The sequence below is a fragment of the Simochromis diagramma genome, unplaced genomic scaffold (genome assembly GCF_900408965.1).
Source record: "Simochromis diagramma unplaced genomic scaffold, fSimDia1.1 OVJJ01000802.1, whole genome shotgun sequence".
Classification (NCBI taxonomy): Eukaryota; Metazoa; Chordata; class Actinopteri; order Cichliformes; family Cichlidae; genus Simochromis; species Simochromis diagramma.
The window spans coordinates 5935138-5951965 of NW_024387492.1; the positions used below are offsets into that span (position 1 = coordinate 5935138).

The following is a 16828-nucleotide window of genomic DNA, read 5'->3' on the forward strand; positions in this document are numbered from 1 at the left end:
GACACACACCTACTGCTTATTGTTAGATATCTGCCCAAATGCCTTAAATTCTCTTCTTCAGCTCCACCCAGCTGCTATACTTCCCTGAAACTCTTCCAGCTTGTAAACACAGGAAATGACACACATGCCAACATCTGTAACGTTTTTGCTGCTCTCTCTCTCTCTCTCTCTCTCTGTGTGTGTGTGTGTGTGTGTGTGTGTGTGTGTGTGTGTGTGTGTGTGTGTGTGTGTGTGTGTGTGTGTGTAGAAAGAAAAGCTGAGAAGTTGACAAAGACACAGCGCCGAGAGCTGCATCTGAACATCTGATGTCTATTTACATGAAAACCCGGAGAATTAAACGTGCCAGTGCCGCACTTAGACATAAAAGCATGCTTACTCTTCCTCGGCCTTTTATGGTTACCCAGTTTTTAGACTCCTGCTGCTTACTGCGCCCACAAAGATCTGTAAAACTACTGCAAGCGGATCCATGTTTGTCTTTGCTTAGAAAGCAATGACATGTCCATCTGTTTCCCCTCAGAAATCAGTCTCGCTTCTTGTCTTCTGCGCCCTACACATGCAAGAAAGTGCCCCGCGTGGAAGCCTGCCTGCTTTCCTTTCGTAAACACGCACACGCCCGAAGCGCACACATGCATATAAAAGTGCTACAGCGCGCGTACAACACATTCACCCCCATCTACCTCTCTCTCTCCCTCTCCCTCCTCTTCCTCTCTCACTCGCTCACACATTCTCACAAGCCTATAGCGCTTTTAGAAGAAATGGTTGGAGCTGCCCCTTCTCTCTGCAAGTCAGCGGAATAAAACGCGCTCTACACTTTTCACAATTTTCTTTACACGAAACTCCTTGCTTCTAAGACGTTTTTTGTTGTTTTTTGTTGTTTTTTAAAAAAATATATTTTCCTTCTCCCTCTTTACGCAAATTGAAGTTCTTTTTTTCGAAAACAAGGATACCGGGAGTTTTACGCATTACATCGAGCCAGTCGAAGGACGGGTATCATATCAGCTTCCTTTGCTGTCTTTTCTCACAAATAAAACAGAGTTCTCCGCTGGGGAATTACAACCACTTCGTTTAGGACTTTAAATAGGCAGAAAGGATTTTCCTTCAGTCGTAATTAGCGTGCCTCGCCACCCTCCTTGTCTCGAGCGCGCGTACTCTCCATATGGCGTAAAACGTGCCTCGCTCAGGATAAAGTCATCAGAACTGGCACTTTGTAATATTTCAGTCTCACTTGGCGAACCACAGAAGCCTAACGACCATCGTCGTCTCCGTTAATAAGGAGCTTGGATGTCAGCAAATAGTACTGCCGCTTGGGAGTGGAACCGTCTCCTGTCATCTTCATTTTCTCCAGCATGGCATCTCACTGAAAGTAGCCTTCAAAGTGGAAGATGGCTTTTTACTGTCCCTAGGTTGTAGCCTAATCCCTCCGCATGCCTAATGGCACACTGACGGTGAAAACTCGGCTTTTGTAAAAAGGTAAGAGCTTAGTTGTGGTTTAAACTCTTCAAGGGGAGACGTATTCAAGCAGATTTAAGCTGACAGTTTTACAGTCTCCCTTTTATTTACATGCATATTTTACAACGCTCAGTGTTAATATTTGAAGAATAAAAAGGTTTAACATCAGCCACAAGCCATCTGAAAGACTGATGAGTGGGCATACGTGTCATCTTACTATTATCATTTTTATGAGCTGTGCTAATCTTTGTGTGGTTTGTTTATTTGCTGTTTTATCTTGGAGGGAATCCTCTGATCATTTTACTGTGCCAAGGCTGAGATGATCCTTTGTTTAGGCCAGCCTGCTGTCTCTTGATTATCATTGGCCAACTGGTAGCCAAGAAAACGTGATGGCATGCATGTAAGCCTCCAAAGATGGATTAAAGATCATTAAAGGTCAAACAATTTTAGTGAGCCTATTGTCAGAAACCTTCAAGCAATATTAGGAGCACAGAAAGATGTAACAGTAATATATGACTTTTAATGTCTTTACAAACATTTATGCAATAAACTAGCTCAGTGCTGCACAGTGCATGTGCACCAGAGGCTTCTTGTTTCCACATCACACTTGAGTAGGTGGAATACAGACCACGACTGGCTTCTAGTTATGATTTTACAGAGTCGTCTCATCTATACGCACGTTAAACTCGACTTTGAGGTGAACATAGAGAAATGTGATGATTGCCTTTTCGTGGGCACATTTCTAAAGATTCAAAAGAAGAAGAATGTGGAGCACTTTAACAGGAGGTGCACCGTCACTGGTTTTATTGTGCAGCGTGAATGAAATGATTTTGAATTAAGAGTCAGCCTCACCTTGAGGGCCGTTTGAAGAACTAGGGTAACTCACTCAGCCAAATGGCTCATAATAAGACAAATTTAGCTGCCAAACACTTTGCAGAGAACTGGATCTGGGTTTAATTTGGGAATAATTAGGAAGTCGAGTGATGTGTTGGTTAATCCTCCGTCACAGATATCGTGCTAACCGGATAATCCTGTTTAAATACCCCCTTTGGTAGGTCAGCGGTTCCTTCAGTTTTTTCACTCCAAAGACCTCCTTGATGAAATAATAAGATCTTTTTGTGTGTGTGGAGAAGAACAAATTCTGGTTTGGGGTTGGAAAAAACTGTTAGTAATCAAATTAAGGAAAGCAACATCACAAATGAATTATTTCATGTTTCAGTCCAGTTTGTCCACCACTGCTGCAGGGCTGCTGGGGCCAGCTCGCATCCCAGGATGAGTGTGGGTGACTGACTGACACTCAGAGCTGTGAGGAAGACAGAATGAGTCATTTTAATGGAATCAACAGGGGGCTCACTCCAGTTCATAAACACACAAACATGCACGTTCTTACGCCTGGCATAAGCATCTGATGATTCAATGCAAAACTTAATTCAATTAAGTAGAGAATTTATCACAGGAGGCAATGATACTGAGTCAGCGTGAAGGATATGTGCAAAAAAAGATTTTATAAAATAAAAGGAGTATGTATCATCAAAATAACGAGGGGAAAAAAACAAGATGTTGAAGGGGGTGGATGATTTGACACTCCAGCACTCGCTTCAGAAAATGCACTGCCAAAAGGTCAGCGGGAAAACATAAAGGGACATATTCTCCAGACAGATGACTCACCCCCTGACCATGAGTCTGTAGGAGTGTGGCACTACACAAACACTCGTTTCTATCTGTTTTCCTCTTTTTTTCTCTTCTTCTTTTACTTCTGATAGTCTTATCTGTTCCCTTAAGAGCGCCAAGGAAACAGACATAAATCACAGCGGTCCTTTACATTGGAAAGCAGCAGCGCCAGATGCGATAAGGTTAATACGATTCAACAGGGTCTGCACAAAGTCACCTCTGGCTGATTAGACCTCTGCGTGCACAGACTGACTTAACCCACACAGATCACACTCCAGCGTGCTCTGTTGTACTTGTTAGGCTAGGAAACTTACATCATTTAATTTTTACTACCTTTTGGAGCTTGGTGACTCCCAACCAGGCTTGTTCACTTTAAATTTTCAGCAGTACAATGTTATATTCATATTGATGAGAAGCGTAAGAGTTGCCAATTACTGCATAACGTATTCTCATCTACAACCTGTGCTGTATTTTTCTGCACTATATCCAATCGTTGTAGAAATGTTACAACAAGCAGAGTATGTGACGCTGAAGTGGTTAAAAAAATGATCATGTCGCCAGTTTTTTTCCTTTTCTCACATAATGCTGATCTTGTCAGGGTTCATGTCGTTGTCACTGCTCTTGTTACTTACACCTACTAATTGGCCAAAGTGCCATGTAGCGGGTTCTGAGTTGGACAGCATGAGCTTTTCAAGGTAGGTGAAAAGCAGCAGACAAAAACAAATATTTTGTAGGACGTGCACCAGCACAATTTTTTTTAGATCTGCAGCTGATCGAGCAGATGTGGGGTGTGTTTCTGGAGCTGAGTGTGACCTCTGAACTTTCTGGAAAGGCAACTAGAGAACATGTCAGGAGTGAACAAAGTGGATTACTGAAACATCTGGCTGCATGAAAGAGATTTGTTCCCAGGTGTGTATGCAGGGCACAGCATGTATAATCCATGTGTCTTCACTTTCACAGTCACTAAATGCCTGGAGAAGCAGAGAAGTCATCTGTGAGGGATCACACTAGCTAGTCCATATTACACTTGTACAGTGTTCTATAAAATACTACTATGTGCTCCTACCATAGCTAGCATAAAAGGTGGATGTAGTGACTGTGACATCACCCTCAACATGAGTTTCTTAAGCCACATTTTGAAACCTCGACATGAGTGTTTTGGTTTTTTTTGCTATCGTGGTTGCAAACAATAGGATGTGATGAAGGGGGCAGGTCTGACTGTGAAGCTACACGCTTATTTAGCCAATATGACTTGTGATTGCCAATTCCGTGGCCATTGTATGTGAGGTATAGCACAGATAATTCAGTTTTTTTGAAACATGGTATCATCAAGATTTACAAACTGGATGCATTTTTTATTCAAAATGACCCAAACGTATGATTGAGCCCATAAACATAAGACATTCTCCCACTTAAATAGAACCAGAAATCTTTTTTGCAACCACATCTATCGTCATTTGGCGGCCTTCAGACACAATGCAAGCTCTTACAATTACAGTCAGTCAGTGTTTTGACTGCCAATGTGTTCGTTTTTGGAGCCAAATATTATCTTATATGAATGTGAAGGTGACATTTATACTAGGCAGCTTGATTAGTAAACACCATTCAGAAAATAAAAGAGTGCAACACACAGACACACACATATCAACTATTTAGTGCAAAATTCCACTCACCAAGTGATGCGTGCAAATTTCTGGGATGGTCTGTACTGCACAGCAAGCCATAATGTTTTGACAGACAATCCATTAAAAATGCTCCAACAGGCTTAAAGAGCATGCGCGCGCACACACACACACACACACATACACTGAAGAGGTGCAGTTTAATGACTGGCAGTAGTGGACGAAGCCTAGCAGAAACTAACTGGCTCCAGAGCCCGTGCCGGGACACCTATCAGTCAAGGCAGCCATGAACCTATGTCAATTATCCAGGTGACAAAAACAAAACTTCCCCTCAGTCAGAGTTGTTATGAGTTATGAGGAGGGAATTCATATTTTGCACCCGGCTGTAAATGTGCTTTGTAGATCTATAATTTTGGACATTGAGAGTCTGTGGAGCCAACCTCAAGTGGAAAATTTGTTATAGTTGTGCATCGTTCTTCCACCTCCCGAGGCACCTGTTTGTTAAATTAATAAATTGTGTAAACTGCTAATATGTCGTGTTTCTTCACACTTAAATCATCCAATCAAATAAATGGCACCAAACAAGAGTTAATAGCAGAACAATCTGTTTGGCTTTGGCACAGAAAATTTGGCACATTTTTAATGGGTGCAACCCCTATACTCAACTCTGCTCATGCATTTTATACTGTTTGTATAAGATTTATCGCCAAGAAACATTGTTACAGCATTGTTACATCAACCAAACGCAACATTTCCTTACTTTTTTGCTAAGTTTATACCCATCTTCATCCAGTCCAAGACGTTTTGGCTTCTATTTAGTGAGTGATCCTTATTGTGTTTTATTAATCTGTTGCTTAGCGCTAATCGGCTGATATCTGTGTTATATACAGTTTATGATAACAGCCTATTGACTCTGCTCGAGAGCAGAGGAGGATCTAACTTGAATGGGCAGAGCTACGAGAGAAGCAAATAAATTGGCAAGCAGTAAATTCATTCTTATCAAATTAAGTCAGTCTTTTTCACTCTTTCATGAATTACATTATTGTCACCATTAGCGTAGGTGTACAATGAATCTGAAGTGCTTTATTTTGACATGGGAATAAAAAAAAAAACTACAAAAAAAGCTTGATGGTATAATTGTTTAAGCTTTTTAAGCTAAAAGGACAGAACACAAAGATCTGATTTTGTTCACTTTTTTTTTGTTCTTAACTCCTGCAAGTTAATTTCCATCACGACTGGCTCGAGAGCATTAAGTGAACTACATTTTAATATTCTGAATACTTGCAAAACTATTAAAAAGTCATAATTATATTCACTGAATTAAAATAAAACCACGCTATTAAGTCGTGCTGGTGTGTTGTTTCCATGTTAGACTCTCAGCTCCATGCGATTATGGCAGATGACCTTAACTTCAGCAGCAGGGGGGGGGGGGCTTTGTCTGTCTCTGCATTTTCATGGCCTCAGTTAACCTCAGCAGAGAACTTCACGGCATAAACAAAAACAAATGACCCACTATAATTGTAACAGGAGACATGCAACATTGGATGCCAGATTTTCCCTCCCTAGCAAGCTCCATTTTTATCCTCCTGCTCATTCCTCTCTCATTACATCTCTCCTTGCCTCTTTCCTTCGTACTCCATCTGTGTCCATATTCAAGTTCTTTCTCCATGACATGTCAGCGCACACTTCACTGCAGTGAGTCATTTGAAACAAACTTTCCTCAGCATGCTCAGAGTACAAAAAATAAAAAGTCTCTGGAGTTTGTTAAATGTAGATCAAAGTGTCTCCTGTAGTCGCTTACTCCCTGTCTCCTTCCTCTGGCTGTGTCTCTTTCCAGTCTCACATCTTTACTCTCCCTTCAGCTTCTCCGTTTCTCCTTGTATCCCACCTGTCATGTTCTCGTTCCTCTTCCACGCTGCATCATTTCCTCTCTAATGTGAGGATTTAGAGAAAGCTGGGTTGTAGAGCCTTAGTACAAATCGCATAAACAAGATGTAACTGAAACCCTGAAGGTAGCTGTGAAAAAAAAAAAAAGAAATATAGGTCTCCGGTGTGTCCCTTTCAGATTTAAAAGTCTCCAGCATCCTTTCCTTCCCTCCCCCTCTTAATCAAACCTCTTTCACGCAGAGGTAGAGGTGGAAACAACTTAAAGGTCAACAAGTCAAAACTGGCTTAAAATAATGCATGGGGAATGCCCCTGTGTTGATAGTACACATGCTAATGATGCACCTGTCATCCCAGTGCACACAGCTGGCAGTTGCTATGGAAACGTGTCACCTAGCAGCAGCATATAGTTGCTATAGGGACAATATATCACGTGGCGTCACCTATAGATTAGCTGTTATCGACATTATCACACTACAAAAAAAGGAGGTGTTACAATGTGCCGAGGGAACTCTCTGCCCTGAGAGATGTGATGCATCTATTTAAAACGTCTCCAAATGCTCAAATAACTTCACAGAGAATGAGTTCGCTTCCTGAAAGGGTGGGGCAAATTGCTTTAATATGTTTTCGTGCCTTACCGAAAGCACGCAAAGATAAACCTGCTGCAGCAATTTAGCAATTACTAAGGTGATCACACGAGGCCTGATTTATTATTCATTTTAGACCGATTTAGAGAACTGCCCAGCAAGGCAGCGGACTGGAAACGAAGCAGCGGGTTTTTGCACAAGTTTTGTGTGTTTCATCACTGTTTAAGCAACAAGATCACAGTAAGTCTTTAAAATAGAAGAAGAAGGAGGACATGAACTGAATGCATGTGGCGAGCTCGATTACTGAATGCTAACTTTCATCTCTTTTGGTCACTGCACATGGAAAGCCTTTATGTGTCAGAGCCTGAGTGCATTCTCATTAGGCCGCTGGTGTTATCTGTGTGACAGCACTTCTTCTTTTCTGCTCCACTTGTTTTTTTTTTTGTTGATGTTGGTTTTTTTTTTTTTTTACTCCAGTCTTGTTAAAACTATGGATGCACTCAGCTTGTTTTCTTTTGCGGTCTTTTCACGGCTGTCAGGAAAAGCATTTTTACCCTCCTCTTGTTTTCGTCAGGCTTTTTTTTTAATGCTCTTTCGATCACTCATCACCCCCACTTTGTCCCAGAACAGTTGTTCCCTTTTTTTTGTCCCTCTGTGGTGAAAGCATGACTCAGTGTTGCACCTTACATGAACTGATGTAAATAAATATACTCCATCCTCATTCTTTTTCTGTTCTTGCATTCCTTTTGTCATCTATCCTCTACTTTCTACTCCTAACTCCAACTCTCGCTACCCTTCTTCTTTGCCACCGCCGTCCATCCTTTTTCCTCCTGGTTCGGTAAACCGAGGAAATCTCTCCCGTTGCTCTTGAAACATTTGTGTGGGTTCCTGTTTGACGCACACCGAGGAGCGAAGGGGAGAGAATCAGGGAGAGAGAGAGAGGCAGAGTGAGGGGGAGCACAGAAAACCTGAGAAAAGTGGCTGGTTGTGTTTGTCCTTGTGTGATTCACCATCTGTGGTGGAGAGCGCTCTCTTACAGCAGTTTTTTTTTTCAACCAATAAGATGATTGACATGAAAAATACATTAAAATGTGAGAAGGAGAAAAGAGGGTAGGAGGAGAGAACGTCTGGTCTTGTGTGTGATTCACAGTTACTTTGAATACTAAAAGCTTTGTCTGATTTTGAATATTAAATCTGACTTCATTGCTTTCAGATATGCAGAAGAAAAGAAAGGAAGGAAGGAAAGGAGGGAGGGAGGGATAGAGCGAAACAGGAAAGTGACCGAATAAAATTCAATTAAAATTAGATACAGATTAAAAATAGATCGAAGAGGACAGAGGGTGGGAGGGAAGAGAGAGACAAACAAAGAGAGCGATAAGATGAGAAAGTAAGCTGGGGTGGAGAAAGAATGAAAGTAGGAGAAAGCAAACATTATTCAGGGTCACAACCAGAATGCATTAGCACACAGACAGCGGGTGAGAATGGAAGCGAGAGGGGGAGATTTACAGATTGTGCCTTCTTGGAAGAAAAAGGAAGACAGGATGGACACGTGGAAGCAAAAAAAAAAAGAAAAGGGAAGGTCATTGGTGTATTATCATTCCCATGCTAAATCTGTGTGATCCTTTATATATACAGACATGTGCACATGCCCGAAGGCTGACATACTGTTTACAAACCTGGGAACCAAATAACTTTGTAACACATGACTACACAGAACATGTGCCTATGGTACATAAAAGTAAGTAATACAGAAAGAATGACATCACATTTGTTCTAAGTCAGGCAATGGGTCATTAAAGTATTCTTTATATTCTTCTGAATATGCCTGTGATCATGAAATAATAAATACATAAGCGAGCATGTCTGATAGCACTCAGAAAGCAGAGAGAGAGGGCCATGCTAAAACTGACATTTCATGACATTTGTCTTATTATAATACGATGACGTCAGCTGGAGCTGTTATTGGTCTATCGTCACACAAAATTGGAAAATTATATCTTGAAAACTGTGGACACTAGACTGCTGACAAACAGGCAAATGGAACTGGTTGCATACTCCCTGCCTTTGGGGGTAGAAGTGTTTCAAGTGCACCGTTATTAGTACAATCTACTCAGTGCTTTATACGTTTACACTAGACATTTGGCCTCAAGTTATTTGCTGGTAAGCTTGTTTGTGAAATGAAAGTTTATATTACTAAAGCTACTTTTGACTGCTCCCTTGCTGCAAAGGGTCACCACAGCAGCTAGCTTCCTGAACCATCCCTTAAGGGGATTTGTGTGTGTCTAGCTGGAATTGAACAAAGAGCCATATGCCTGCCAATCAAATGTGTTAACCTCTACACCATAAGATAATCTACCGTAGCTTTAAATGATTGTGTTGCACAACAAGATCATCAGTCAGCAGTATCACAGCTGTTGTTTCTCCTGTTTAAAGGTTCCAGAAAAAGAGAAAACCAAAATGCAGCTAACTGGGGGAAAGTCCAAAACCCAAAGTGAGGACTCAGCGATGTAAACGGAGTACATAAGAGTCAGGAAAAAGAAGTATGTGATGCAGAATTTTTAAAAAGCCCTGTTTGGAATTATCTTCTCATGGACCGTCGCATACTTCCAGCACAGCTGCTAGTTTTAGATCACTCAATTGGAGTACAACTTTGTTACGTTGTCGTGGAGAAGCGAGGAGTCAAACCTGTGTGGCCAAAGAAACAAAAAGCAGGTTCTTTTTTTCTTTCTGTTTTAAGTGCCGACACATTATGGCATGAACAGTAGCGCAGGTTCTGGATGTTGTTCTTCAAACGTCAGGATGTTACAGCAGAGCTCTGCATTAATAGCTTCACAAATTCACATCGCACAACCTTGTGGGAAAGGCGAGTATGCTCCTGATCCTGCTCTTGACCTTATGTGCTTCCTTCAGGCGTGGACTATCTGTCCTCTTCAAGTAAAAAGTGGTGAAAACTAGGGGTGCAACGATACACAAAATTCACGGCTCGGTTCGATACTTTGGTGTCACGGTTCAATATTTTTTCAATACAAAAAAATGTTCATGCCTTTTTAATTTGTCATTTATTAAAATTATAAATATATATTTTAACTCAAAAGTACAGTTTTTAAATTTAATGTAAACAACAAAATAATAAATCTATCTGATCGAGAAATCACTCATCTTTGGAAAAGAGAGTTTATTACAGAGAAATGGCTCTTTCCAAAATAAAAGCTACACTATACGCTTCTTCTGGGGTATATTCTCAGCAGCATATTAAACATATCAGGTCCCCATAAGGAGAATCATGTGCTAACGGCTGTCTAAATGACTCGGGTAAAGTTTGTAGCATGTGTGCTTGTTGTTTTTGTCTGCTTCCACTTGTCTTTGCACTACGATGATGTCGGCGTAAATGTGCAGTCATATTCATTGTGTTCCCACTAGTGCTGTCAGCGTTAATCTCGTTAAAATGACATTAACCCCATAACGCGGCAAATCTCCATTAACGAGTTACCGCGAATCGCCCCGTGTGTAGGACTGGACGGCGTCAACACGTTAACAAGCTAACTGCGCTAACGCACTAGTTCCCACCAATTGAGCATTGCGTGGCACATCCGACATACTGTTTTACTTTTGTCCATGACGCGCTTACCATCAGGGTCATTCTTCACATGAAAACCAAGATAGTTCCAAAGGCCACATCTGAATGAGGGTGGGGGAGGTTCAATTTGCCATGTTGCAACGAGCTTAGCTTCTGTCTTGCTAGCTTGCGCTGCGCTCAGTGGATCTGCGCTCGACAGAGCAGCCTAGGCGGAGTAGTCGAATGCAGATCCACTGAGCGCTCAACACAAAATTTTGTATTGTTCGATACACATGCGTACAGAACCGAAAGCACTGTATCGAACGGTTCAATATCGATACGAGTATTGTTGCACCCCTAGTGAAAACGTTGGGTCTTGCAGGGAGACTTAATTATGAGCAGCAGCAGTGGGCCTCCATACTAAGCATGGGTCAGTTTGAAAGAGAAGTTGATGCTTTTTTTTTTTCTCTGTGCAAGTTTGAGGATGTGAGTTCCTGAAAGCAGTCTGGAGGCGCTTGAGAGGGCAGGATGATACTCAGAACTTTGATCATACTTCACATAAACTGGGTGATTGATCTACTGATTACCTTTGGGGGCTGTAGTCTGATAGAAAACCCTATAAACATCACAAATAAAATTAGCAGGAGAAAACCAGCGGTTGTTCGCTGCTAATTTTTACAGGGCTCGCTCTGAACTGCTGAGCTGTTTTCACATTTTCATCTGAAATTTGCATTTAAATTCAGTACCAAGGTCACTCAGCAACAAATTCAGTCAGTGTAATCCTCTTCATGCGCAACAGGACAATGCTAATGTTCATGTGAGGTCAGATTAACAGTCATTTAGACCCAAATGAGTGCTTTCAAAATAAACCTGTGTTTGTTTAAGCCCCCTTCCTTTAATAACAATAATAGATGTATGAGCAGCTGGTGAGCCCAGAGACCATGATTCATTCGAATGTTATGACAGAATTGAGGCGATGTATTTTATTAAAATCTATAACAGCTTTTTAAAAAAATGCAAATAACGACAGGAGAAAAAACAATAAACATGCAAAAGCAATAAATACAGGATGTGAATCAGAATGAAACACACTACCCAAGACTCAAATCACAAGCCAAGTATGCTTTTGGGGTTTGTTTCCTTTACATCCTACAAGCATCCTGCAGGCCTGAATGTACAGCTTCATGTGCATGCACACTTGTCCCCATGATCGTCCTGAAGACTGACAACAGGCAGCCGAACAAAACATGAGCAGAGCAGGCTGTTGTGCTGCTTGGTGTGCTTACATCTGTATCACTGCTTGGCTCTAAAGAGTATTTCTGGGACTTGGAAAGATGCTAAAACACGCTTTCGTCATGACACACTTTCCCCGTTAGCAAAAAAATAAATAAAACAGCTTTGAAAAAGTGCATGAGGTGACACATCAGCTTTAAATCACACAAACACAGCTGTGATCTGCACAACTGTGGGAGACGGTGTGCTACTGACTATTACGTGTCTTACACATCATATATTAGGACTACCTGGGAGACTGTGACTATGCTGAAACACATGTGCATCTGTGTTTTGATACAGTTGTGTTTTTTCCTCACTGTGACTGTGCATACCTATGCCAAATACATCTTTTTTTAGCAGCAGCATCTTGTAATTGTATGCACCAAGGCCCTAACAATCTCTTAGCAACAAACTGTAAACCAGTAATGTGGATGCTGATTAGGCAGTAGAATTTAAAAGTCATTAACTCCTAATTTGTGTCTGCAGGTGAAGAATGACTGCAGCGGCAGGTGTGCTAACAGGCTTGGCCAAACTAAAGCGCCAGGACTCTGCTCGCTCTCAGCATCGGCCCGTACCACCGACATCGCCGGGCCTGGGACACGCCGCCCCCGAGGCCGCTCCTAGGTGATTGTCATGTGCATTCATTTTAACACAGTAGACAGAACTATAAATTAGCCTTTTAAATTGCTGCCTCTGCAGCAGGAAAGAGGATATTGTCACAAAAGCTTATGTGTGTTGGTGAAATTGCTTCTGCAGTCTCTGAAAATTTGCTGTATTTGTTACCCATTGCTGTTAAACTGTTACCTCCAAAAATCCGTTTGTTTTCTTGCCATCCTTTTTCATTTAGGAAGAGGAAGAGGCGCACCGATGTCGTAGTGGTGCGAGGTAGACTCCGTCTCTACTCTGCATCTGGGTTTTTCCTCCTTCTGGGACTAATCATCTTGGCCATAGGGATTGGCATGGCGACGCTAGGTTACTGGCCTCACAGTAAAGCCATACTCGCTGGAGGAGGAACTGGAGTCAAGACAGAAAAGGATGCAGCCAATGCGAGCCACAATGGGCAAGGTGAAGAAGGGTGACTAGAAACCTGCTGGCAAAAGTTTGTTCCTCTCATGGCTCATCTCGCTGTTTTGTGGTTTTAGGTACGCCTTCCAAGGAGACTGAGAGCGCTCTGATGCGATTCCTAGAACAGCATCTTCACTCTGAGAGGATGAAGATGCTTGGGCCCTTCACCATGGGCATTGGGATTTTTATTTTCATCTGTGCTAATGCAATACTTCACGAAAACAGAGACAGGGAAACCAAGGTAAGGCTGAAATCATCGCTTCAGGATGCGCACAGTCGAAATACTCAAACACTGTATGGGAAACAAAGAAGTTGGAAGGTTTTTGTGGGTAATGCAACTTTAGTTTTTGCATAATCTGCTTCAAAAGTAGGTTCTTTAGCAATATTTCCATCAAATGTTTCTAAATTTAAAAGCCAGAACTTGTAGTTAATATTTCTTCCCTGTCACTGATTCTTGTTTCTGTCCCTCCTCCACTCTCTACAAAATAAAGGGCATGTACACTCTAGTCATCCATATTCATCATCTCCATAACATGCAAATCAGACTTCTCCCAGTCTCCTTCCACCTTTAGCTCTGCAATTTTCCCTCTGATTAAATTCACTCTGTTTCCATGCTCTCTTCTTCTCTCCTTTGATTCAATTATCCCTCTCCTTCTCCCTTCCCTTTACTGGTAATCCTTGTGAGAAACATGTCCCCCAAGGCCACACGGTGGCAACGTGCACAAATTTAAAACTACAGGGAGATAATGTGTTTTAATGAAACGCTTCAAATATTTTCAGGTAATCTAAAATAAATGCTGCTGCTGCTACTTCTGCTAATACGATTTTCATTTGCTGTAGATCATCCATATGAGAGACATGTACTCCACAGTCATCGATATCCACCGCCTCAGGCAGAAAGAGCAAAAGCAACACCAACACCGGAACAGCACCTGTGTGAGAGAAGTCGGAGATCTTCGAGTCTTCGGCTGCGATACTGCCGCACGGTTAGCCAGCAACTCTCTCCTAGCTTTCTCTCGTGCTGGAAGCATTGCCGGAGGAGGGAGAGGTTCTACAGAAGAGGAGGAGGTGTTGTTAGGGGATGAGGAGTATCACAGACGTAGAGAACAGGCTAAGATGGATTGTAACTTTGCAGGGCTATTGGCACCCCTCTATAAGGATCGCCCATTTTGTGGCCCCGGGGTCGGGCTGGTTCATTCGGATTCCATGCGTCACCAGTGGTCAGCGGATGGAGATGGAGAGAGGGGAGGACACCATGCACGCTCTATTGTCTCCTCCTCTATCTCTGCATTTACACTCCCTGTTATAAAACTCAACAACTGTGTTATTGATGAGCCGGAGATGGAGGCAATAACTGAAGAGGACAGAGGAGGAGAGAGAAGAGAAGGAGAGAGGTCGCAGCCTCTGACCTCTGTGGAGTCTCTGGTGGTTCCCGTGGCATCCGTTGCCAAGGCCTCCAAACCACCGGGCCTACACAGGAGTAACTCCGCCTCCTCCTCATCCCGCTGCTCCTCCTTATCCTCGTCCTCCCTCTCCCCTGCTCCCTCCTCTACCTCAGGCTGCTGGCTTTCCCCGGGAGCAGCAAAGAGTGACTTTGGCTCCAACTCCTCTCTGCACATGCTCAACAGCCATTCCAAATCTCTGGACTTGGAGCGCAGACCGAGTATGCTTAGCGTAAACCCAGAGCAGCGGAAGCACCCCAGCTGGCCCCGACTTGACCGCAGCAACAGCAGCCGTAGTAACAGCGGCAGTCGGGGCAGCACCAAAGGCTACAAGCGGCTGGAGGACAGAGAAGAACAAGGAGATCGGATCTTGGAGGTGTCACAGTCTGTGGCAGAGAGGCGCGACTATAGTAAGCGCGAGAAGCTGCTAATGATATCCAGGTCGCATAATAACCTGAGCTTTGAGCATGATGAGTTTAATAGCAGCACACTGAAGAGAGGCAGCTCTGAGACTCGGTTCTGATCGCACTGAACTAGAGGTTGATGACAGTTCTGTCCTGTTCTGTAAATTGCCCTCCACACAGTATGAATGTACAGCTTGTGCTGGAGGAAACTGACAAGTTTAATGGCTACACTGTGCAGAGAGGAAACTCAAGCAGTTTCAAGAAAGCCTGTTTTTATGAGCAGCAGGTTGTAGAGTAATGGAACAACTTGCACTGTGAAAGAGTTCAGGTCTATTGTCAGTCAGACACAATGGGTCTACTGCATTAGGGTGACATTAGTTGATCTACGACAGTGATTCCTAATCCAGGGCACATCTGCGGTAGGTTAGCCAAGGAGTATATGAAAAGACTAGCTCAGCTGTTACCATTAAATAAAAGAATTAGTGGACCTGAGGAACTTTAGGCAGTGAAGTGAAAACTTCGGATAAGCAGAAATGTTTACAAAAGATAAAATGGTTAAAAGTGATTGAAAGTGGATAACTCGCTAAGTGTATAACTAATAGTTGGAACTATTAGCCGACAGCATGCACAAAGAAATGATGTTATGAGCTAAACAGGATGGATAACAAGCTGAAATACTGTACAGTAGCTAGCTAAATTCATAAATGTTGTCAATTATTTTGCTGATGCTACTAAATTCTCATCTTTCAGTATTGATTAATCCAATGAAATATCAATACAAAAGTAGGCTGAAAGAATTTGAATTGTTACCTTAACATAAAAGTAAGATTGCTAGCCATATAAATAAATAGGGGAAATTGGTCAATTGTCTGTGAAAATACTGGATAAATGATTAAAATAGTCATCTAATAGTCCTGGACTAATCATTGAGAAATTTGAACATGAAGGGTTTAACCAAGGAAGAGTTTTTTCAGTCCAGAGGGGTGAACTACAATGTGAGATTAATGGGTTAGCAAGCGATGTTAAGATAAAAGTCAGAGTATTCTGTGTCATGACTTTTACCTGGATAAATCACCATGGTTACTTGTGCTAAATCACCATGGTTACTTATGCTGAACACAAAACTTATTTTGTTTTGTTAGGACAGCTAAGGCAAAGAAAGCCTGACTGGGTTGAACATCCTGTGTAGTATACTCCTCAGGACTGTTGGGATATGTAAGATGAAAAAGGTTGGATAAATGAAAAAAGCTCATTTGCATTAATGAGCTTGAAAGTCTATATTTGGTATGAGCACCATTATTCATCACACAGCCTGAACTCTTTTAGGCATGTTTTGTTATTATATCTTTAAGTTGTGTTCAGGAATAGTTCTCCAGGCTCCTTTAGGGATATTCAAAGATCTTCTTTGGATGTTGGCTGCCTTTCATTGTGCTCTTTGTCAAGATGATCCCGCTCTGTTTCAATAATGTTGATGTCCGGGCTCTGGGGAGGCCAATCCATGACTGATAGTGTTTCACTGTGTATTTTTCCATCCATATATGCTTTAAGAGCACTGCATTGGCAGTGTGTTTGGGGTCATTGTCATGCTGAAAACTTAAGCTGTTGCCAATCAGATGCTTTCCCGAAGGCATTGCATGGTGGATCTAAATCGGATCATACTTTTCTGAATTCTTAAATCAATCAGTGTTGACGAGATCCCAACTCCACTGGCAGAAATGCAGCCCCAAACCAAAACAGACCCTCAATTGTGTACAGATGGCTGTAGACGTTCACTGTTCTGCATGCTGATGACAATTTGAAGCAGCACATTTTACATATGTCTTAACTACTCCATAAGACCTGTTACCATTGATTTGTCTTCCTCTTGTCCAGT

General features: G+C 42.1%; 1 protein-coding gene across 1 annotated transcript; it reads left to right on the plus strand.

Annotated features, from left to right (window-relative positions):
• The first annotated feature begins 376 nt into the window (after positions 1-376).
• Positions 377-16176, plus strand: LOC120724922 (transmembrane protein 200A-like). The gene is made up of 5 exons (XM_040017446.1): positions 377-1470; positions 12531-12668; positions 12892-13109; positions 13187-13350; positions 13950-16176. The coding sequence occupies exons 2-5, from the start codon at positions 12538-12540 to the stop codon at positions 15072-15074; spliced, it is 1638 nt and encodes a 545-aa protein (XP_039873380.1). The 5' UTR covers positions 377-1470; positions 12531-12537; the 3' UTR covers positions 15075-16176.
• The last annotated feature ends 652 nt before the right edge of the window (positions 16177-16828 follow it).